The 24,633-nt window shown below is 39.3% G+C and overlaps 1 protein-coding gene across 1 annotated transcript in view; it reads left to right on the top strand.

Annotated features, from left to right (window-relative positions):
* The window catches only part of LOC121295038 (protogenin-like), a 42,995-nt gene that overhangs the window by 14,996 nt on the left and 3,366 nt on the right, over positions 1–24,633 (top strand). The window contains exons 3-15 of the mRNA XM_041219325.1: positions 2,155–2,299; positions 2,493–2,626; positions 3,311–3,448; positions 3,820–3,978; positions 4,323–4,482; positions 4,854–5,101; positions 8,968–9,132; positions 9,893–10,198; positions 11,981–12,169; positions 22,143–22,238; positions 22,448–22,634; positions 22,815–22,942; positions 23,206–23,376. Of these exons, the coding sequence (XP_041075259.1) occupies positions 2,155–2,299; positions 2,493–2,626; positions 3,311–3,448; positions 3,820–3,978; positions 4,323–4,482; positions 4,854–5,101; positions 8,968–9,132; positions 9,893–10,198; positions 11,981–12,169; positions 22,143–22,238; positions 22,448–22,634; positions 22,815–22,942; positions 23,206–23,376 (2,226 nt within the window). The remainder of the gene's footprint in view (positions 1–2,154; positions 2,300–2,492; positions 2,627–3,310; positions 3,449–3,819; positions 3,979–4,322; positions 4,483–4,853; positions 5,102–8,967; positions 9,133–9,892; positions 10,199–11,980; positions 12,170–22,142; positions 22,239–22,447; positions 22,635–22,814; positions 22,943–23,205; positions 23,377–24,633) is intronic.

Genomic DNA, 24,633 nt, shown 5'->3' with positions numbered 1-24,633 from the left:
AAAACTTCATTTTCTTATAAACTGCCATGCATGCCTGTAAGATGTCCAAGACTGTAGGTTAAGCTGATTGAGGCATGCGAGTATAGTTCATTTATCTAGAGAAAATCAGTCTAATAGGAAAAGCTACTTTTAAAATGGATACAAAACTTTTTTTTAAATATATGCAGACTGCCAACTTGTTCAATTGTGGGAGATCCAAAAGCAACAGCCTACTCCTGCACTGAGTGTCGGCATTGCTTTGGCATCTTCTCTCTAAACAAATAGAGATTCTATTTTAGCTCAGGCAGTGGTCAAGGAAGCACCTCCAGGACAACTACCAAAACAGGCAAGCTAAAATGCTTCCAAATCCCATTATACTGGGCCACTTCATCTCCCCGATGGGTCATTGTGTTGTTGCAAGAGAAATTGACATGCAGCTCTGTAGTAAAACAAAAGGCAGATGCGTTGATTCATGGGAGGATACATGGAGCTCGTAATTTATCATAGGAACTTGTAAAAGTGAATTGGAAACTGGATGTTTCCTTGTCTACTGGTAATCCAGGGATTAATGATAATAATCGGGGTTACTAGGAGATTTGTATCAGTAGTTCCAATTCTTTGTTCAGCAGATCACCTCTTAAAGATTGAAGTGTGCTTAAGCTATTTTCGTGTACTAGGTAGTTGGCTTTTAACCTGTCTAGTTCTGGTTATCCTGTAGAATATGCTTACATAATTTAAATAGGATATAAGGAAAGCTATTCTTGTAATATGGATACTGTTCATGTTGGTTGCACATCATTCTTTACATTTTGAAAATATTTACAAAAGGCACAACAGTAGCACAGTTGCCCTGCCCATAGGCATTTGAACTTTACTAATGGACTATAAAGCCAATGGCACTGATTAATTCAATTATCCTGGCGACTTGTCAGACCTGGCCAGACAAGGTGCTTGACAGCAGTGGCACTGCAAATGGATTCAAAATGTATTGGACCCAACATCCCTCTTTTCTGAACACCTGACACACGGTGGAAGAACTACCAGTAATATACACTTACAAACACGGCTATGCTCAGTCTAGCAATACTCGTAGTTTTTATAGGACCTTTTAATGAGATTCCAAACTCCTCGCGTTGTATGGCATTGTAGTTCCTGGCGTTTAGAAGCCAGTGAATTCACAGAATTCAATTGACTCAAACCCTGTAGCAATTAGACTTTACTTGACAACACCATAAAGCTTCGCTGGTGCTATTCAGTGAACTGTACCTCTGTGCAGTTAGTTAAAGAAATCAATGTTAATGTTTCCTACATAACGATATCCTGACCTTGTTTTATTTTGTCCTTAATGCTGTGATTCCGCATTGTCCATTTGTCCGTCCGTCCGCACTCTTTTCCATTCATAGTTAAAATACCTATATAAGGTTAGTGGTAACATTTTTGTACATGCCAAATTTTTGTTTTTGAGCAGCTGTAAAAATATGTAATTTTTATCTCTTAGCCATCGGCATGACCACAAAATAATTATCTGCACCAGGGAAGCATATCTCTATTGATCCAGTGATTGTGTCTGCTGTAATAACTAATTTTCATAGCTGGTACTGATGATTTTGCTGGTACCTGATTATAACATGTAATCTCTCGTGTGAATAACGACAGGCTGCAATTGTTTTACTATTGGAAATGAATGTAAATCGAACCATTGGATTCTGTAACTGGAGGTGTTAAGATGGTCAGAGCGTGGATTGACATTTCTGAACACACTTAAGTAATTGTTCCAGGTGCGTTCATTGAACAGCATGATTGATTTCAGTCTACCCATGGCCTGGTAGATAACATTCATGTATCTGATCATTGATCAGGTTTAGGGTTTCTTTTTAATTGTAAAGCTTGTATTGATCCATAGGTGAACATGGTCTCTCAGCTGTGGGTTTTATTACATTATGTAACATCGTCTTGTGCAGTATGAATACAGAAGTTCAGCTAAAATAGAATAAAAAAACTGCCTAGGCTAGAGTGAAGCAAATCCAAATACACACACACAGTAGCCTGTGTGTGTATTTGGATTTGCTTCACTCTATCCTAGGCAGTCCCTGCTGAAATGTTCTCATTTGGGTCTTTATTCACCTTACTTTTCCAGTGTTGCCCATTTCCTCACCATGAACCTTTTGTCTTTAGGTATCTCACCCTTTGAAGTCCAGCCAGTTTCTTCAGTGGTGGAGCAGGGTTCAGTGGCCAGATTTACCTGCAAGATCCATGCCAACCCTCCACCAATCATCACATGGGAGTTGAATCGAATCGTACTGCCTCTGGCTACAAACAGGTATGAACCCCATCTCCTTAAAGACTCAAATCGGATGACCTTCAGTCTCGGACTGTACTAGTCAACTCCCTCGACACGGGACCAGGGACACCAATGTTGGTTTTGCATCGTTTGAGGAGAGTTTTTTTTTAATGGGTATTCTGGTTGCTGTTTGTTGTTGAATTAATGGGTTCATGGTATTGCTGTCCAATAGGATAACTATGCTGCCCAATGGAGTCCTGCAGATCTATGGAGTTGATCAAGGAGATGCTGGGAATTATCGCTGCGTGGCAACTAACATTGTGAACCGTCGGAGGAGCACAGAGGCAACACTGACTGTTACTTCAGGTATTTACAAGGACGAAAACATCCACATTAGCTGATTTTACTTTTGTTTTTCAATGTATATCTCAATAGTTTGGGCATGTTTCTGTTTTTTTTCATAGAACAATACCAGTGTGTGAAAGCTTTAAAGATCCCTTTCATGGCTTTAGACGATCTGCTTATGCCTGCTGGGTAGAATAGAACTAATGATATCGGAAACTTGAATAACAGCATCTGCTAAAATAAACTAATAATAGTGATACTGAAAAGAATACTTTAGACTCTTGTCTTAATGATGGATGTTGTCTACATTGTTTTATTGGATTGTGATTTTAAATAAACTTAAGTTTTCTAAGTCAAGATCCTTCATGGTTTTTATATATATATATATATATATATATATATATATATATATATATGTGTGTGTGTGTGTGTTTGTGTATATATATATATATATATTAATAGTTTATATATGTGTTGTGTGTGTGTGTATATATATATATGGCTCCCATTTGCCCCATAATGCCATTACACTAACACTAATCTCGTTATAAAGCGGAACACAAATAGCACAGTCTCTTAACTATGGCTTCCGACTACAACGTTTCAAAGGGGGAGCAATGTATGTATGTATTTATTTATTTATTTTTAAATAACTAGTTAATTACCTCCATTTTAATTTTCTTAATGGTTTGATTTGTTTTGTAGTTCCAGAGCCAAGGCCACCACAGAAGCCAAGAATCATCGCGGGACCTCAAAACATTACAGCAACCTTGCATCAGAGCGCCATCTTGGAGTGTGTGGCCACTGGCAATCCAAAGCCTATCATTTCATGGAGCCGTCTAGGTATCAAATCTATCTTAAAACGCTCGGGCTACATGGTAGCTGTGATTACTGGAAGCATCACAGGTTCAAATTAGATTATTTGCAGTGTAGAAATTGGTGGCCTGATAACCTGAAAATGTTTGTGGTGTCCCATTATAGATTTAAACATTTATATAGACTGGGAAGAAAGTGACACTGTTGACTGCAATTTATTGGTATCCATTGTATTCCTATGAATATCATTACTTAGTAGTATAAACGGGCCATAGCGTAAGGACTTTAATGCATAATGCACAGAAAATTAACAACTACAACACAAGTAATATAAGAACGTAATGGCTAAAACCAGCTTTGGTTCTGACTTCTTCTGTTGTGTTCTTTTTGCCAACAAGACCATAAGTCGATTGATGTGTTCAACACACGTGTGTTGGGCAATGGAAACCTGATCATCTCTGATGTGAAGCTGCAGCATGCTGGTGTGTATGTGTGTCGAGCCACCACTCCAGGCACACGCAACTTCACCGTGGCCACTGCAGCACTCGCTGTTCTAGGTAAGCTTAACAGTTGCGTGGCAGCGATTCCAATTTCAGCTAAGGAACTCCTTGTAATCAGATTAGCACAACTGCTGCGGAGTGGCCTGCCAATAGTGCAGTCCTTCGGATTGAAGAAGCTGGTTGCTTTAAGCTTTGTTTTGCAGGTAAGGAATCCTACTTTGGGTTAAGTTTCAATCGGACGTCTTTGGTCCAAGACCAATGGACCTGGTTGTTCATCTTGACCAAAAGGAAATCCTCTATTGTCCAGTTCACCTGCCTGTTGCCTATATTGCCATTCAAGTCAAGCAAAGCCATTTAAGTGTTTTTCCTTTTTCTTTTTTATTTCTTTATTTTTAAACTAGCACCCCCTTCATTTGTCGAGTGGCCAGAGAGTTTGACCAGGCCTCGTGCAGGGACTGCTCGGTTTGTTTGCCAGGCGGAAGGTATCCCGAACCCCAGGATCACCTGGCTTAAAAATGGGCTGAAGATCCACTCCAATGGAAGGATCAAAATGTACAACAGGTAAGAACCTTGGAGTTTCACAGCTTCAGCCTCCAAATGAGAAAGATCTGCATAATATTATACATCCTTTTGAGAGAGGAAAATATTTTCTAACAGCAAAAAACAATTGATTCCTGTTGTCATTGACACACAGCACTAAACCTAGAACAAGTTTATCAATACGTTTTTTTTAAATATGTAATTAGTGACTGTTTTAAATATGGAAATACACACTCTTTAATGTAACTAATTTTTGTTGGCCTTTCTCTACCTACTGTATTGACTTGTGTATGCAGAAACGCAAGTGTATTAATTGCTATTGATGATCTTTTGATCTTTACCATACTTCAAATGATGAATGAACGACCCCCCCCACCCCTTGTCTCTTCCAGTAAATTGGTTATAAACCAAATCATTCCAGAAGATGATGCTATTTATCAGTGCTTGGCAGAGAATGACCAGGGTTCCATTCTGTCAATGGCCAGGCTGATTGTGGTCATGTCTGAAGATCGGCCAAGCACACCAAGAAACGTCCGTCCTGAAACAGTGTCCAGCTCTGCCATCCTGCTGGCCTGGGACAGACCTCTGTACAACTCGGACAAAGTCATTGCATATTCAGTGCATTACATGAAAGCAGAAGGTATGGTGTGAGGAATATGAAGTTTCTCTAAGCTGCATTACAGCAATTGTGGAAGCTGGTGGTGATTTGCATTATTTTATTTTTGTATGGAGACTAGTTAGCTACTACTGTCTCATACGATAGTTTTGCTTCAGGAAAAGCCTTGATCGTAGTGAGCGTGGATACTCGAGTCATCTTCCATGAGGTATAACAATGCGAAACATTTTCTTTTATAGGGAGAAAAAAATCCTGCTTTTTAAATGGTTATTGAATTAATCCGACTGCCATCATTCATAGTTGTGATCACTCTGGAAAGCAGACAAGCTTTGTGCTCAAGAGTAAGCTGCTTCTCTTGCTCTCTCCGTATTAGCCAGCTTTCTGTGAATGTGGCTTGGTCACTTAATGTGTCCTTGTTGCAATTCCACTTTCCCATGGCAGTCATAAGAGGGTATATAGAAACGCACAGAAATTAACTGAAATACTGCACTGGTTTTCATTACCAGACATCTTACTGTACCTTGAGAATCTTTTTGTAGCCTCCCTGAACCCCACCCTTGTTTTATAGACACTGTTTGAAATCCTGGATGCTCTTCAGTTTCCAAATCCCAAAAATGGAACGTGAGAAACTGACCATCTGTTGTTGATAGTGGGTTGCTAGGCAGTGGTCAGGGTAAAGAATGGTTGTACCAGCTAAATAGTGACAGGTACTCAAGTCACCTCCGCCCTGCCTCCATGCTAAAAGTGCATTGTTCCTTGAGAGATACAGGAGCTGTATTTTGCCCAGCTTGCAGGTTTTCACTGAAAGGTAACTATTAGGAAGATTAAGTCAGTTCTGGTTTTGGAATAAAATATTTGCATATACTATAATGTTTATGGGGCCAATCAGAAGCCTTTGTTGTCCTCGGTAAAGAACGGTCAAATAAATAATTGCTAAAATGTATAAAGGAATAGCAAAAAAACAAACTTGTTCAACATACGATCTACAGAACTCTGGAACACCATAATCAGAGTCTTCAGTGTTCAGTTGAAAATGTTCCCAATTCATTGTGCTATCAAAGTGTTTGAGGAGCAGTGACGGGAAGAAACACCTGCTAGTAAATGTATGCTTTCGCATTTTGTCGGAATAAAACCTCCATTTCTTTTAGAATTACTGGCATCTGTCAAAGATTTAGTGCACTTGATCACAATTTAGTGCCACGTTTTGTCCGGCTCTACAGAATGGGGCCCTTAATATTGACAAGAATCATTCTAGCATTGCAATCTGCAACTGAGGTCACAAAAATAGAACATACAATGAATAGAGGTCTAATTAAAGTGAGGTCTAATTAAAGTGTGTGGTGGAGTGTGCTAATTCAACACTAGAGATTTTGTGAAGGTATTGGAATAGCACTGGTCTGGGTGGAAGGCGGTCTTTGTCCCTCATTATGATTTCTTTCATTTGGACACAGTATGAGGCCTAAGCATGTATTCAGCAACTGAACAAGGCCTTTTCTATTTACCCTCGAGGATCTTGTTTACTAGGTCAGAAATCGGGCCATGCAATTCATTATGAACAAGCAGTCGGTGAATCTGTTGTGCGACCTTCCTAATCTCTGCTAATTAAAATGCTATCGGGGGCATTCAGAAATGTGGGAAAATTGTAATTGTGGAATTTGGCTTTAGTTGTGTTTTACAAATTTGGCTGTTAAGGGGAGGACCGGTTTCGGTTTAAGTGAACATCATTTTTTTTTTTGCCCACGAAGCATTCAGAGACACAATTTCACAAATGTATTGTGAAGAGACCCACAGACCAGCCCTGATTTTATATTTTAATTGGCATTTACTTGGGGGGGGGGGGGGGGGGTTAGGGTTAGGGGTGTAAAGGGATGCAAAAGGTTTTTGCTTAAATGTATGCAAATCTTAACACTTTCTGTGAATACTTAGACAAGGGCCTTTTTAGAATAGTAATTCATTTTTTTTTTCAGCAGACGAGACGATGGGCCTTCTAAACTTTTAAAATTGCTTTATCTTCTAATTAATCGAGGATTTCTTTTTTTTTTTAAAGCCATTATTGTTAGTGGTTGAGTTAGTTGGTGCTTTTGGAAAGTGGGGATTTAATGAAGAGGTGGTTTGAGGTTGTAAGCCTTTCATTGTAAAAACTGGTCAAATCTATAGGAGGGAGGGGAGGAGATGCAGAGACTGGAGGTTTTCCTTCAGAATGTGTGTTCTGTTAATTTAAAATATGAATCTTTTTTTATTACAATTTTCAAATGTCGGTTAAAAGAAAATTGAAAAAAAGGAAAGGACACTTTTTGTCCTTCTAAAGGAAGAGTCAGAAGGATATATAATAATAATAGAGAGTCCTCTGTTCTATAAATATTGCATAGAGTATCCAGGGCAGTGAAATAGCAAAGGGCCCTTGTAGAGTAAAAACAGCACAGTATACATGTGTTACTGTTAGCATGGCCTTCCTGTGATTTACCCAATGTGTTAACAAGCAAGTACTGTGTTACTGGGAAGTACAACAAATGAAAACCTTCATTTTAAGTCCAATATGGTGGACTTTCTCTGTCTACTAATTGTGAGGTGGAATCCCCTGCCAGTTGTCCACCTCCGAACCTTCACTATTCATATCTTTATGTAATACTCAACATGCAATGGAGATATGGGGGACTCTTTCGGGACTACAGTATACTGTATAGCTGAATCTGAGTGCCAGAGGTATGCTTACCAGGTATCCATAATCCTTCCATTGCCTCTCTCTTATCAAGTAACACTGATGGTGAGGAATTAACAAAAGGCACCCAGATAGCTTGGCAGGAATGTGCATAGTTGGCGTCACATGCAGTCTACATGCTGTGATGTTAGAACAGTGCTTTTAGAAGCACACTGTTGCTATGGTCACTTGTTTGGGCTGTGACTCCCCAAAAGTTGTTTTTTGTGAAAGAGCGTGTTAAATAATTTTACAAATGTATTGCAGTATATTAAACTCTTTGTAGGGTTAGTGTAAGGACTCAAAAACATGCCGAATGTGTTTTAAGGTTAACAGTTTCACTTTTTGAGAGAGAAAAATAAATGTTTTTTGCTCCAGAGAGGGTTCGAACAGGTATAGCATGGAGTGGCTTTTAAACTCCCTGCTGATCAACTAAAAATGCTTGCTTATTTGAAAGACGTCTTAGGATCACCTGCATGTGTTTGTCATGTCAAGCAGAGCACTTTGGGTATGATTTAGTTTGCTCTCGGGGATGATGCCTTCTCCTGTGTGCTTGCTTGAATTGGCATACTGGTTTCCTAGCGACGAAAAGCCAGCAAGTGAATGTAGCCTTTCTTTGGATTATTTATTCAGCTTGCAGTAATTGCTGTTGAGGTTTCATTGGAGTCAATTCCAAATAAAATTAATACGTTCCTTATAAAGTATCTAGTAGGCAAAGCATTATAAGGAACGGTACAGTTGTTGCCTTGCTGTTTGCTCCTACTTTAATGCTGGTACTAATTGCATGCATTGTTGCCACAGGGAAGTTGAAAATCATTTGCAGCCTTTCAGTAAAGGACTAACCCATTGTCGCTATTGACAAGTTTTGCTATAGTATAAAAATTAACGTTGGTCTTTCTCTTGGTCATTTTGAACATTGTTCAGAGCCTCCAAAGCACTCTTGCCTCGCCATGTTTATATGAAAGCAGTGCCGATGGCCAGCTAATGGATTTTGTTGGACCCCACTGTGGCTGTGTAACAAGGGACTGGGTGATTGGAAATAAATGGTTAACTCATTTCCTAGGCTCTAGTATTTTAATTGAGTACATAGTGTACATTTACTCAGGGTATGGATTGGTTGTGCCAATTTTGCTGTAGTTTCTCTAGATCTTGAATTTAATGTATGTATTAATGCCTTTTATTCCCACTATTGTAGGTTTGAATAATGAAGAATATCAAGTGGTTATTGGAAATGAGACAACACGCTACATTATTGATGACTTGGAACCAGCCAGCAATTACACATTTTATATTGTAGCCTACATGCCCATGGGAGCCAGCCGCATGTCAGACCATGTCTCCCAGCACACTTTTGAGGATGGTGAGTAAAAATTCTCTTGTGTACCTTCTGAGACTTCACCCCCTTCACATACTGGAGAAGGAGTAAAGCAGGGGGAATAAATAGACTGCATGAACAACAATGTGTCTTGCATGCTGTTAAAGTCCATTTCTGTGTAGCCTCTGCTGTTTTGAAAGCAATCAATATTGTATTTTGAAATCACAAACTGTTGTCATGGCAAAATTCTGTATCGTATCGAACTCCAAGCTAACCTTTATATTCCATATTAAAATTTGTAAATCATACTTCATGGGTAAATACAATGATATGCTTTTAATAATGCTTCAGTACTTGAATAATCTTTAGAGAAGAGTTTATTTTTTTAAAGAAACAAGGAGACTTGCTTTAACTGTCAGTAAACACCAGCCGATTTTACATTTGAGGACATGAAAGAAAATATATAATTGGATAAATTGGCCTTTGCAAGTGTGGAGTGCCAGTGCTTGCTTGCTTTTGTGTGGTAGCAATGATTTTAAAGTTGGTTGCAAATGCAGTGAAAAGTAAATGCTCGAGTGCGGTTGATATCGCCCCCTCTCGCTGTTTTTGTAGATGCTTGTTTGCAATAGAACAATGCAGAGAAAAGGGATTCTAATTAATTACATATGACCTGATTAAAACAATCCTATCAAATTCTGATGTGTTCCTGCGCTTTATTCATATGGACTGGCTCCTATTGTTGACAGTTACCAGACACGTTTTCTGTTTAATTCCTTATTGTTTGTGTTCATTCTGGTTGTTGCAGTTCCACTGCGGGCCCCTGAAATCAGCCTGACTAGCCGCAGCCCCACTGACATCCTGGTCTCCTGGCTTCCCATTCCTGCCAAGTTTAGCCGAGGCCGCATTGTGACGTATCGCCTCTCCTACCGCAGCAGCTCGGAGAGCACCATCACCGCGCTCGAAATTCCAGGAGCCAAGTCCAAGCACCTGATTGAGGGCCTGGACCCTGACACCATCTACCTGCTTCGTGTAGCAGCCGCCACAAAGATAGGCTGGGGGGAACAGTCTGTCTGGACTTCCCACAGAACCCCAAAAGCATCTAGTGTTAAAGGTGAGTGTCATGAGCTCAGCCCCCCTAGTACAGGGTTAATGGTCTTGGCATAAAATGAAGCCAAGTACAACTGCCACCACTGGCTTTCTAATTACTTTTAGACTGCAGTGCTAAAGCTGTGCATTCTGACTAAGGCATGAAACTGAAAGTGTTTTGATGTAGCGTGCATAATAACTTCCCCATTTTCAAGTTAACTGCGGTACAGGAAGAGTCGCAAAGACACATTCATTGAATGGCTGCCTGGACTCATTTTGCAAGTATCCGAACTTAAGAACGCAAAATATTGCCTTTTTCTTAAATATGACCCGTCCATTTGGAGTGTGATCCATATGTGGGAAGAGCCCTGTTGCTGAGAAGAAATTGCTCTGGTAATCTTGTTAAGCCATTATGTTTGTTACACTGCAACCTTTGCCCCCAGTGTCAGTAACAGCAGAATGGCCTCAGTCATGGGTCATAAAGGGAAAGATGTCCTCCGTGTGGGAGGAAGAATAGGGCCTTTCCAAACCAGGGTCTGCTGGTGAAGGGTTCTCTGCACCGTTAAGTTTTATCTTTTCAAGTAATTTCCTCTGCAGAAATGTAAATCTGGTCATGAATGTCTTTTTAGGGAGACTGTCCAGATAACAACTAAAATCATCTGGCTTATTATTTTTTATTTTTTTATTTTTTTCTAATTCAGCAGGCTGGAACTAGGCCCCAAATCTTCCTGTCACCCAGGAGATAGATGTGTTTCTGGGGGGAGGGGGGTCTTTGGGACCCGTTGTTTTGATCAGATAAAGGGAGTAAACAGCAGGGTAAAGAACATTCCTTTTCTTAAAGACAGAAAGAGGTTGATGGTTCATCCTGGGTCCCTTTTTTTTTTATCTTTCCAAAAACTGTCAAAATAGAAATACTCTTCCTTGTCACATTTGTTAATTTCCCTAGATGTATACACTCCCACATCATTTCTTAGCTCCTATCTATATAATCCCTTCAGAGATTATTTTATGTTTTGAAACCAACAGAGATATTTAATTGTAATTCTGAATTTATTCCATCTTCTGAAATAGTCAAGTTTTTTTTTAAATGTACTGCACATTCAGCATTGACAGTAGGCTGCTCCCAGTACAGTAAGCCATTGCTAATTGCATCCCCCATAAGTTACAGACGTCTATAAGCAATGCAGTTCAGTGCCTTGGAGAATTTACTTTGCAAGGACTTTACATCGTGTTTTGAAATGATATGTTGCAGTTTAATTACTTCAGTAAGCTTCTATTAAAAATGAGATGTGTTCTGTTTCTGAAAGCTGTAGTGAGACGGTGTACCGAAGATCAGAGCAGTTTAGTGTGTTGTCTCCTTCAAGAGGCCCTGAATGAGATCTCCATGTTCAGACCAGAGTGCCCTCAAACACAATGCAGAGTCCAGCCCTTTGGAACAGGGAGGAGGTTGTGTGGGGCGAGGCTTGAATAACGGTCTCACATTGAATACACTTTTTGCAAGCAACAGAGGGCAGATGACCCTTAAGTGCTGTCACCATTCACTTTTCCCAAGCACATAATACGTTAGATGTTTAACAGATATTATAAACTTTCTTCAGCTTATCGCCATAGAACCAGATTATTTTTATTTATTTATTTATTTTTTGTGTGTGTGTGCGCGCTTACCTAGGAAGTTTTCTTTTTAAAGACACGCACATTTGCAATAAAGTACATTTAAACCGTAAGCATACTTTAGTTCCTCATAGAATTCCCTTCCTGACTCCTTGGTCCCTTGCATTTGTAAATCCTGTGTTCTTATTCCCCACAGTGCCCATGGCTCCTGAGCTGCGTTTGGAGCCGTTAAACTGTACGACCATCCTTGCGAGTTGGCAGCCCTCTCCAGTCAACACGGCCAACATCCAGGGATACAGGCTGTTCTACTGGGAGGACAGTCAACAAGAGAGCATGCCCATTCAGCTGCGTGCCCAGGACACTCACCGCACCATTGGAGGCCTAGGTAGGTACTATTTAAAAGAAGCTGCTCGGGGGCTGTTCAGTGGTTATGAATTAAATATTATTTTAAATTAATGAGGTAATAATTCCAATGTAGTTTAGGCTAAAAACAACTTTACAGTAACTATTCTTTAAGCAGCCATAAGCCGACAATATTAAAGGAAAGAAATGCCAGTTGACCAATTGTAAACTCTTGACAGTAAACAATGTTTATGTGGCCTTCCTCTCTTTCAGTTCTTTTAAGTTATCCAAGTGTAGTGAATGTGTGTATTGAAGTGGGGTCCTCTGTCTCACAGAATTGATCCCTGTATCCTGACTACATTTTTTTTTTTTTTTTTAAACTATTGACAACCAGGGTGCACAATGATTAATTGGGCAGGTCTTTTAGCCACAAATTCTGTAAACAAGAGCCGTTCCCTGCTGCTGGATCCTTATGTTAGGTCATTTGTGGCAAAGATTAGGCCACATAGGGGTTGTATATACTGTATGTAAACTTTCAGAAACCTGCATTTGTGAATGGATCAGGTTGTACCAGCCAATCTAAAGTATTTTGAATGGAAGTATATGGCTTGCATTTCAGAATGTTAAGACTAAGGATTAGGACTAGGCACAAGTTGAACTGTAGCTCGAGCATGGTTTATAGACTGTTACGCAACAAACCGCAAAACCTATTCTGCCCGTAGGTTCCAGAGAAAGTAATTCACTCAAGTGGGAGCGGATGACCGCTTATATTGACTTCATCATGTTAGTTACTACTGCATCATCTTGTTTCCTGACCGCATTCATGTCACCGAAGTTCACAATATGTTTCTTAGTTGTGTTATTAATGCCTTAATTCCTCAGGAAAGGTAGGCCTCAAGCCATTGGCAAGCGTGGGAAGTCATGCAGCTTAATACTAGTCAGGAGAACTTGTTTGAATGTTAGAAACTGTTTTTATAGATCAGCTTGCTTGCAGTAGTGTTTGCAGCCTTCATTATGTAGCTTTGATAAATTGGAGAACATGAGATATGACTGTCTGTCTTTTAGAAGAGAGGAAAAGCTGTTCTAGAGATTTATGACAGTTTTATTACATGTGTGTGTGAGGAGACCAGTTGGAGCTCTTCACTTCAAAGGACCCTATTGCCTATTGTGCTAGGTCCTGAAGACCAAGATTATTTGTTGGGCAAGAGTCAACGCAATTCAGTTAGCTGATCAACGGACAATGGTCTTTCCATTTATCAAGCCACATGGTAGTGTGTGCATTTTTCAGCATGAATTGGCCAAAAGCAAAAAAAAAACCTGTTATCGTACATGAGGATGTTATTAAGGAGTAATGAATAAATACTAAAACATATATCAGCATTAAGAGAAATATTCAATATAGATGTTATCACAGTATAATACCAACACTGTACATATGTTTATATAGAAACAAAATGTGTTGTCAAATATAGATTCAAAGATGCATTCAAATGTTATTTAAAAAAAAAAAAAAAGATGCAAGGCAATTTCCCTTAATTTATGCAAACAGGTAGCATATATAAATATATGTATTTCTTGACACATGGTCAAATGAGGAGTGAAACCAAAGTGATCGAGAAAGACATGATATATGTGTGACACAATAATGAGTGAAATTGTCTATTTGCCTGTTTTTATTTTGAAACTGTGTGTAGCTAATATGTTCTACATTTACACTGGCTGAAAAAACTGCTGTAACTCTTGTGTTTTTTTAAAAAAAAACCATCCTTTTAATAGTAGTTTTATTTATTGTAGTCTAATCTCTTCGTCCATCAAGCCCAGGGGCAGCGGTTATCTTACTAGGACCCAGGTCTCTTCTTACCTTCATGTATGACTAAAGGGCCAGAATAAGTTAACCCTTTGTTGGCAGATGCTCTCACTACACTCTGTTTACAGGGAATATGTTTGAACTGCTGCTGACTGGAGTGGACAGAGATTTGTGTGGTTTAGGGTTAAGGTACTCTTCTTAACCCCATGGCTGATCTGTTGCTCTAATGACTGATGGCTTAGTAACATTCCAACCGGTGAGCTGCTGTTAGTGGCGACTTATTTCCTCACCTGAATTGTCTTCGCTTTACACTACTTCCTACAGGAAGATATTGCCCTCTGGTTTCTGTCCATGTGTTGCACTGTTTTGTGGTGACTGGCAGTTTTCTCACCCATAATGGGTAGCCATTCACTCAGTTACTATAGCAGGGAATGAATGGGATCAATCAATCTCTTCAGAGCTTTGTTATTTTACATATTTTTTTTTTTTTTTTTTTTTTTTTCTAATATTGAAGCACACAGACCCAGAATTTAAAAGGGTGCCCAGTTAAGCTCTTTTGTAGATTGCACTCCCAACAGCAGTGCCTGGTAGCCAAGCAGATATGACTATTTGAACTGTTCACTTGCATTAGTGTATGCAGCAAAGCCCTGTTTGTTAAAGAATTATGTTGTATAGGATAATACTGGGTTGGGTGGATTATTGAAATTATTAATAATCAGTTACTAAAGGGAATGTTTAAGTATTACATCACGTCTCAGGTATCCTCTTTCATGAGTGAACAGGGAATGTGACCTACTACACTTTATTCAAGAACACTGTCATCAGTGTATGTATAAGTTGGCGATTAATTCAAGCATTCAAAATTCTAAAAGGTATTGACAGTGTCGACGCAAGGGACTTTTTCAGCCTGAAAAAAGAAACAAGGACCAGGGGTCACAAATGGAGTTTAGAAAAAGGGGCATTCAGAACAGAAAATAGGAGGCACTTTTTTACACAGAGAATTGTGAGGGTCTGGAATCAACTCCCCAGTAATGTTGTTGAAGCTGACACCCTGGGATCCTTCAAGAAGCTGCTTGATGAGATTTTGGGATCAATAAGCTACTAACAACCAAACGAGCAAGATGGGCCGAATGGCCTCCTCTCGTTTGTAAACTTTCTTATTCTTATGTTCTTAAGTTGACATTTTGGACAAGCTTATGTGGGGGGTGTAGGTCAGACAGGGTGTCCTCGGCTCACCTGCTCACCAGCAACCCCTGTAGTCTAGCCAGGCGCCTGTGGGCTTGCCTGTTAGCTGCCTGGGAGCTGCGTTGTCCTCCGACGCTGTAGCTCTTGGGTGGCTGCATGGAGAATCCGTGTGTAAAAGAAGCAGTGGGCTGACGGCACATGCTTCGGAGGACAGCGTGTGTTCATCTTCGCCGCTCCCGAGTCAGCGCAGGGGTGGTAGCGGTGAGCTGAGCCTAAATAATAATTGTGGCATTTCAAATTGGGAGAAAATAACAAAAATAATTGTCAATGGCTAAATTTAAAAATAAATAAATAAAATGTTTAATTACAACAGGATGTGATTATCAATGTGGAGTTATAACATTTCCATGTATCTCAATTAATCAGTTTCAGAACAGATTGGATCTAGCAGTGCTGCTATAAAAAGTAGCAAGATTATATTTTCTTATTGATTTGTAAGAGTGACAAAGTATGACAAATGTCCCTTAATAAAGCATTCTGATGAGTCTGGGTTTCAATAGGTCATAGGACAACTTTAGGGATTGGAGTAAAAATTAATGAATGGTTTGCCTAGCAACCAATCAGATTGCTGATTCTGCCTGACCTGTCCAGCATCCTTTTGTTCAAGACAAATTGTTTTAGCAAAATTAGATTATTTTTGTAGTCTATTAGTTTGCAGTTTGCATTCAAATATCCTGTTGCGACAAACGGTAGTTTTGAAATGTATTGCCGTAATGTGAAATGCCGTCTTGGAGTTAATTAACTGTTTTACATAGCTAGATTATAGCGTGAAAATATATATTTTTGGAAGTGTTAATTATGAAAGTACCATTTAAATCTTTCCTTTTGCCAACATTACTGAAATATATTTGATATACTACAGTGTATTTTATATTTTACATGAGACAAATGTTCATTGAAATAGTAAATAAACACGAATAACAAAAAAAGCACTATTTCAAATATCTTGGCTGGTTTTGAGTGGATGTACTTGTACTGTAATTGGTTTATTATTACTTTTCAATACAGAGAAGGTTCATGTCAGAGTAAATTAGATTAACTTTGTCCATTAGGCACGGGACCTTTCTTTGATTTGTTCTCAGTGTAAGCAAGGCTTTATTTGATTCGTGAGGTCCTTCACAGCTTCAATGTGTCAAAGGGGATCTCTTTCAAAAGATGCTTTTACTTGACACATGAATGAGATCTGATGCCTAGGAACAATACCGCAACCATTTATGATGCAAGGTGTCTACATTTCCAGTTTAAAGAAATTCTACATTTGCTCAAGTGTTTACAGTTAAAAGGGAATCACTGACAAAATACATTTCCAGTCATCTATTATGTAAATGGGTTTATTTTTGTTGAACACTAAGAAACTACATGCATTTAATTATCCATTTGTATGATTGCATCTTTTAATGCTGAAACGTTGAGAGAAATGAAGCCTGCATTATTTCAAAAGGTAGCCAACAAAATTTTGTTTGCTAGTGTGGATAGGGGGTGGGGTGGTAAGATGTCAGAAATATGACATTTAAAGCACCACATGGTTTTCGTATAGGGTAACAACACCCATTTTCTAAAGCTTAGGAACAAGGTGCAAGTCTATTTCCAGACATGAAAAATATAACGGATGCAGATAGCAGCTCTTGGCAGATTAAGGCTGTCATTTGTTTATTTAGTGTATCGCATAATCCAATCTTCCAGGGAATCTTGATCAGAGACCTGAAATCGGATTCCTCCTCAGTCAACGTGAAGTATAACAACCCTACTTTTTGTTAGTTAAAAAAAAAAAGGGGGGGGGGCTGGCCAGAGCATTACACATTTGTTATTGCACTGTTTCCAAACGCACATTGCAATGGAAATCGTAGATGTAGTATATTCAGGTTCGTATGATGCAACAACAGTGGAATGCTTTTTAAAAACCAGTCCACCAATGCGTGTGTCTTGCTTGAAGCTAAGGAAAGACAGTTGTGAGTTTATTAGTTAATTGAAGTTTAAACTAACAACAGTGTAAAACTGACAGCCCAAGGAAAACTAGTACTTGCTACAGAAACCTCTAGCCCTGAAGTTGTCTGGTGGATGATGTTGGTGTGTTGTTTTTTCTTTTTTTTTTTTTTTTTTTTTTTTTTTTTTTACTCTCTTACATACAAAGTCAGAATGCTGGTGAGAGAAACACTGTAGTCGATGTATTTCTTTGCTCAAGGCAGTTTGGAATGTGTATATCAAATAATGTGTCCTTTTTTATGGCAACTGAATTACAAAGAAATCTGCCATTGAGAAGGAAGCCCTCTTCTCTAGGGCTTCTCTATAGTTGTGTTTGGAAAAATCTAAAGTGATGTATTTTATTAACTTTGAATTGGTGACAAAGAAAAGTAAATGGGGGAAGTCATAGGCTTTACTTTTTGAACACTATTTTTGTATTTATTTGCACAGTTTTCATTGTTTTACAATATATGAAGGAATACATGTAGCATCCCTTAACATTTTAAATATTTGCACAAGTCTTATGCATATCCTTTTGTTCTTAACTAAAATACACTGTTTTTGTCAATGGCACTAGTACTAGGTACACCCTTTAGAACAATTTTAATGACTCTGGGGAAGGAATTCTGTAAAGGGTTATCAGTTACAAATCTCAAAGTAGCCTACTGTCCTTCACTTTGTTCTCTTGGTAGTTTTTCTAAAAAAGAAAAAAAAACTGAAAGCTGCTGTTTCGGTCAGTAAAATAGATGTAATTTATTGCTGAGGTTTATGCCTGAGGCCTTCAAGGGGGCAGAACAAAGCACTGGACCAATGCAGGGTGCAAATAGGCCATAAAAATCAGGTGACCACAAATGGAAGGAATTTGACCCCCCACCCCCCCCCCCCCCCCCCCCCCCCCCCCCCCCCAAAAAAGAATAAAAAAATAAAAATCTAAGAAATGTGTAGGCTGTTACAGAACTTGAAGGGAATTTTTTTTTTTTTTTTTCCACAGAATGGAAACATGTTATAACATGTGCCTTTCATAAGGAAAACACTATTTGACATGTGTTTATTATAACAGGTTATTGTATTAGCAAATCATATTGTGATCATCGTTGTTTTAGTATGCTTTTAAAATATTTTGTTAGCCAAACTAGCTATGTTGTGGTCTTCTGGCCACCCGTAACTTTTTTTTTTTCTCCAGTAGAAAACTAGTGTATTAAGATGCCTAAAATGCATCTTGCCAAAAACCTACCATATTTTAAAGTTAGTGGAGTTGGTATCATGTTAGAATAAGGGCTAAAATCCAACTGGTTTTGACTACAGCTGTTTTTTAAAACCCTTGATGTGTGCACCTGTATTGCTAGGAGATTAAAGCTGGCAGGAAATGTCAAGATAGGAATCGCACATGCACAATGGCCATCATTTAAAGAGATTTCATTGCACCCACAATTAAATCTCATCCACAGTGCTTTTACTTTTCTATAAAGTATAAGTAGCCCAATTTTAACCCAGTCTTGTGGTGAGCTGTAGAAAGTATCTTTCTAAACCTACACGATTTTTTCATTTTATAAAAATATTAAAGAACAGTAACTGCATATTTAGGTTGTGCTTCACTCTGCTTCAGATATAAACTAGCATTCATTTCCCAGTCCCCGACTTTCCAGACTAATTGTTCGTTTTACTGATTTGTATCTTAACTGAAGCTAATGGCAACTTGGAGCAGCTTTGAAGCAGTAAGCTTTAAGAAGTTTCATTGCTTCTCATGAGATTAACTCCCTCCCCTCACAGCTCCCCCCTGGTACTTCTGTAGCTTCAAGCAGGATTTAGCCTGCCCAGATTCCATGTCAAAGGTCGTGGTCCAGATGCCACACCATCCCCGTACTCTAGGCCTCTTGCCTGCATAATTACTGCAAGCCCATTGTGCTGAAGGGGTGGACCTGGGGGCTGAGCACTCACGCCTGGAAAGGCGAGACCAGTCATCTTTCAGCTGGACTCTGAGAAACAAAGGGATGGCCGGAGTCGGACAGAAGGAAGATTGAGCAGCGGGCATTTTGCAGGGACCTTGAATTTTAAATTTCATCACTCATTGCTTCTTTACAAAACCCCCATTGAATATAGTCCAGGCTCATTTCTTCTTGGTGCATTCCTTAGTCTTTTAAAAGAAAAGATTCCCTTTTTCATCCAGTATGTGTAGTTATGAGAAATACGGCAGTATATTTTGCTGACTGTTTTTCAAACCAGACTACTAATGCAGAGTTGTGTATACAAGGCTACGTAGTGGAGTTTTTTTTTAGTAAATTTGCTTTTTATATGATTCCAAGTCTCTTGGGTGAACTTTCTTCTGAGCTTTCTGGTTTTTAAATCACTTTCTTTCTCATCTTAAGTAGGAGAGGGTGGGCAGGCCCTAAACACTTTTTTTCCGTGATCGTGACCTCTGATTCTTTCTCCTGATATCTGTCCCCCTTCAACTTTATGCTGCTAGCCTGGCTCCATTCAGGGCCTTGGCAAACAAAGCAGCTGAAAGAAGGCATTCCTAAAAAAAAAAATATATATTCGTACACTTTTTTCATTTTAAAATCGTTAAACAAAACTACCTATTTATTTTAGAAAAAGAAATATCTTAAGCTTGTACCTGTATTTATTTCTCAATTGTAACTTTAATTTGCCTGTCGATAGGCTTCCCAAATCCAATTTTTTGTTTTTTAGTAACTCCTTTTTCAGCAGTAAACATCGCCTGTGGGTTGCATCATGCATATTCGCGCCTGTGAGCAGTTTAACAGCAGGCATATCATTTACCACACTAGGGTGTTTCACACACAAGGTAGAATTGGATTTGAAGAGGTTAAATGTCAGCCCTTGGAGACACAAACCCATAACTGTCAAATGTGAACTTTACAACTTGGCCATTTTTTAAATCTATAAATGTCTTTAATGAAGGCAAGGGCGTAGCTAGGTGGCCACTTTTGGTACTGCAGTGACTGAATCCTTTGGAACAACATGGAAGCATGGCAACATCGTAACTTCATACGGGGATGTATTTTCTTTTGTTTGTTTTAAAGAAGCACAGAAAGAATTAGATGATGATCAAGAAGGTCACATACCCGTCCCTACTTAATATAACTGTAACATGCACTACAGCTCCAAGGAATCTACCCTTCTCAAATGTCATTCTCTAGAGACAGGTCTGTCTTATTATTTCAACATGCAGTATTTATTAATTAACTAAACACGCCCAGTTTCTGCAGATTAAAAGCAAGAGTTGTTTGAACTGGAGCAGGTCTGTAGCAGTGGTTTTGCTTGTTGTGAGGGAGTGGATTTCCAATACCATGTTTTGCTTGACCACCAAAGAGTGCTACAGTATTCGAGTTCCTATTGTGCTGTTAAGAAATCGTTGATAAATTCATGCAGGTTTTGTGCAGACCGGGTTAAAATTTAAAATTATTTGTGGAATCAGGACTGATATCGATCTGGTGCTTCGTAACTTGAAATCTGGTTAGAGATTGCGTTTAATGAAGTGTGACATACTTTAAAATATTCAAGAGCCCTAGAATTCCTGGGAGTCCTGTTTTCGTTAGTTTTGATAGATTCTGTAATGTTCCTGAAGACCTCGGAGGGCCAGTAAGAACCTGCAGTAATTTCGGTCTAATTGTGTTTGCTGAAAATAAGCTAATGCACTTGAAAAGAAAGATGTATACAAGTAAATAAAAAAAAATAAAAAAAACACATTTATCAGATTACCAAGTTATTTTGTTTCCTGGAACAGTGTTGAAAGATTGATTTCCATAGGATATCGCTGGTGTAGTAATGGCTCTGCTATACAAGGGGCTGACCTTTTTGAGGGACCCAGATGCATCAGGTCTGGATGTTCAGTGGTGGCCGCTGGGGTTCGGTGTGTGCTTGGCAGCTGCTGGACAGCTCAAAGGCCTCTCCTGTGTCGCATTAATGCTGTGATGGCTGGACACTCGGGTATCTTGCAGGACCCCCAGCTCCACTGGAACTCCAGGTGGTCAAGCCATCAATAGTTTATCTGATTTACATGTGAATTGGACGAGATGTGCAGCATGGTCAAGATTAGGAACATTTTATCTCTTTCTACATTTAGTTATCAAGGCCATTCCAGATTTTTAAAAATCAGTGTTTGATCACATGGATCTACTTATGAATACATGCTGAAGGGGGGCTGTCAAAAAAAAAAAAAAAAACCCTAACCCTAAACAGAGTGGTATTGTAGTTCTATTTTGTGCTGTGTGGAAACTCAGACTAAATAGAATGAAGTGTAATTCTTTGCAGTAACAGTGCTCAATGCTACCTCAAGGTTAGGTTGTTATGATGTAAGGGTACTTTTGGTCACAGCTTATCGGTAGGGAAATGTTGTAAAAATAGTACCATGTGTTGTGGGTCTTCCTTTAGAGATGGTGATTCAACTTTGACATCAGACCCCGTCCTTTCTGTGCTTTTAAGGATAAAATGACCATTACTGCTGAAGGTCCAATCACTGAGGGCCTGGGAGGGGTCTTCTTTAAAAGCTGTGTTGCAGGATGATGAATGGTGCTGTTTGTCAAATTCTGTGATATATATATACTGGTGGGGGACATCGCCGCCCATCAAACTGTTAATGGGGAGCACAAAACAGATGCATGAATTTATGGATCTCAACACGGGTGAAAAAGTAGGAAAAAAAACCCCCACCAATTTAAGTGTGATTTTTGTTTTCTCTTCTAATCATTTATCATAGTACACACACCAAGTAATAAAATATGTCATGCTAAGGTTTTCAGTGCAGAAAGTGATTAAAGTTTGTTTACTGAGATTTTTGAGATCATGTTGCAGTTTAGTTGTATTCAGAGGCTAGAGTTAAATTATTATTAGAAATAAAAACCTCTCGGCATGTGTCCTTTTTTAAAAATTCTTTACAAAGAAATAAACAAGTAGCCAATGTAATAAAAATTAAGTTAAAGGATTGTTACTGAGGTACTGAAGTGTAGAAATCCGGTTTAACATTTTCCTTCTGTGTTTGTAGATCCAAGAAAAAAGTACCATGTGAAGTTGCTGGCCTACAGTTATGCGGGTGAAGGATATCAAGCGGACCAGACTGTCAGCACCCCAGGATGTGTATGTAAGTATGGAAGAGACTAGGTGTGTTGCCATAGTTGCAGTGTCAACAAATATGTGGGCTGTAGTCTGTAGGCAATGTATTGCTTGTTCTGTAAATCTTCTAAATCCTTCATTCAATAAAACCAACAATGTACTCCCTAACTCCTAGTCTGTCATTTGCAGTGTTGTCAGTATTTATCCCAATAAATACAAAAAACTTTTCTTCCACAGCGGTTCGCGATCGTATGGTCCCCCCGCCACCTCCCCCTCACCACCTTTACGCGAAAGCCAACAGTTCATCCTCCATTTACCTGCACTGGGGAAGACCAGCCTTTACTCTGACTCAGCCAGTGAACTACACTGTTCGTTGTAACCCTGTAGGCCTGCAGAATGCTTCCCTGGTTTTGTACCTTGAGACGTAAGCCATATTCTCTCTGAAAAGCAACATTTAAATAATGCATCTCAACAAGGTTTACTTGCTCTGTCGAATTCACAGAAGGATAAGCGAGAAGGAAGTGTACACCAAAGATAATTTAGTGTAAACCTGAGCATTGGAGCACTTGTATATTCTGACTCTCTACAACTGTGTCTGCTGCAGATCGGAGCCGCACCTGCTGGTGAAAGACCTGGAGCCGCGCACCGCTTATGAGTTTGCAGTGCGCCTGCACATCGAGCAGCTCTCCAGCCCCTGGAGCCCCGTGGTTTATCACACCACCCTATCAGAAGGTAAGCTGGAAGGTATTTGGATCTGGATTAAGGCTGAAAACCTCAGGAGTGGAGGTGTTTATAAAGGATTGGGTTAGGTTATATGTAAAGGTTCTGCAAAGAGGTAGACCTTTTAGTAAGACTGTGGATCTGAGTATGGAGGTTCTGGTAGGCTTTTTATTTTCTGCACTGCGGTGGCATGTTGCTTGGGGTTTTCAAAGGAGATGTGGAGATGCTTGGGCATATCTTCTATAATCTTCATTCTTCCCGGCTTCTTGTTGCAGCTCCCTCTAGCCCCCCAGTGGGAGTGAAGGTGACTCTGATAGAAGATGACACTGCTCTCGTATCCTGGAAACGGCCAGATGAGCCCAGTACAGTTGTGACTCGCTACACCATCCTTTACGCCTCCAGGAAAGCATGGGTTGGTGGAGAGTGGCAAGTGCTTCAAAGAGAAGGTAAGGTTGTCGATAAACCAAAACCCTGGAATAAGCAGGTTGGAAAGCTATTGCCAAAATTCCTGCCTCCAAACTGATGAATCAGTGTGGTAGTCAATACTTAATTTCTCAATGTATGAGAAACAGATTCTTAATTTCTTTAAATCTCAGGTCTTTTTTTTTTTTTTTTCATTTAGTGATTGGTAAAGGTCCAATAACTGGGATCTTGATTTCTCTAAGGAGAATGTTACATTCCAATGAGTGGGTATCGCAGACTCAGAATCTCATCAGTTGCAGCTCACTACAATATTCTGTTTTAAGAAACACCGTCGCCATTGGTAAAGCAGTGTGAAGCATTTTTTTTCTAAACGGTTTACACTTAGTGGAAATCTATAATACGCTAATGAAAAGACAACCACTTTCCATGAATGTGTAACAGGCACATTCACCCTTTTTTAAAGTGATTTTAACTACGGCATGACAACACTTATGTTTTCAAGGTGCCATGAAGTGTAACGTATTTAGCTCACTCAGGAAAAGATTACAACCACAATTCAAGTTAATTTGAATTGGCAGCTTTTGAAGTCTGTCAGTCTAAGTTGCAGGGTGACTATGCAATCGATTTAAAAAATGCAGTACAGAAACTTGCATGCACTGTTCACATTCAAGTGCCGGTATTGAGGTCGGCTACTGTTTGTATCAATTCAATGGGCTCTGCAGTGCAGCAGGATGTAGAAGCAGGTTATTTTAATACCTAGTTAAGTTTGTGATTTCAGAATGCAGTGCAGTGTAAACCTAGGAATAATTGATTGCAGATGACTCTCTGCAATTTGAGGCATCCACAGTTTACTTTTAGCCACCTCGAGGGGTTCAAAAGTTAGGCGGCTCATGACCTTTATGTGCCCTAGCCACTGTAAATCAGGACAACTGCACAGACAGTTACTGCTTAACTCTCTGTGGAGATGGCTAGAGGTACTGAAACTTGACCTGCCATTCCTTTACTAGCACTCCAGCTATTATGGTCACAAATAGGCCCTGTTAAGCAAACTTGATCCTTTCCACAACAGAATGACTCCACATGTTGTCAAGCTTGAGTCTGAGAGTAAGAAGTGAAATAGAAAGCAAGCCTTTCTTTAAAAAAATAAATAAAATCTAATTTAACTAAAAGTTCTCTTTTTACATGGGCACTTCTTTCAAATAAGAGGGTATTTTGTCATCAAAATCCAGCGTGCACAAATGCAGTCAGAGATGGGGCAGTAATTGATCCTGTGGCAATTA

This window comes from Polyodon spathula, chromosome 19 (genome assembly GCF_017654505.1).
Source record: "Polyodon spathula isolate WHYD16114869_AA chromosome 19, ASM1765450v1, whole genome shotgun sequence".
NCBI classification, from domain to species: Eukaryota; Metazoa; Chordata; class Actinopteri; order Acipenseriformes; family Polyodontidae; genus Polyodon; species Polyodon spathula.
Note: the sequence above shows the minus strand (reverse complement) of the source record. Positions and strands in the feature narration are given on the sequence as shown.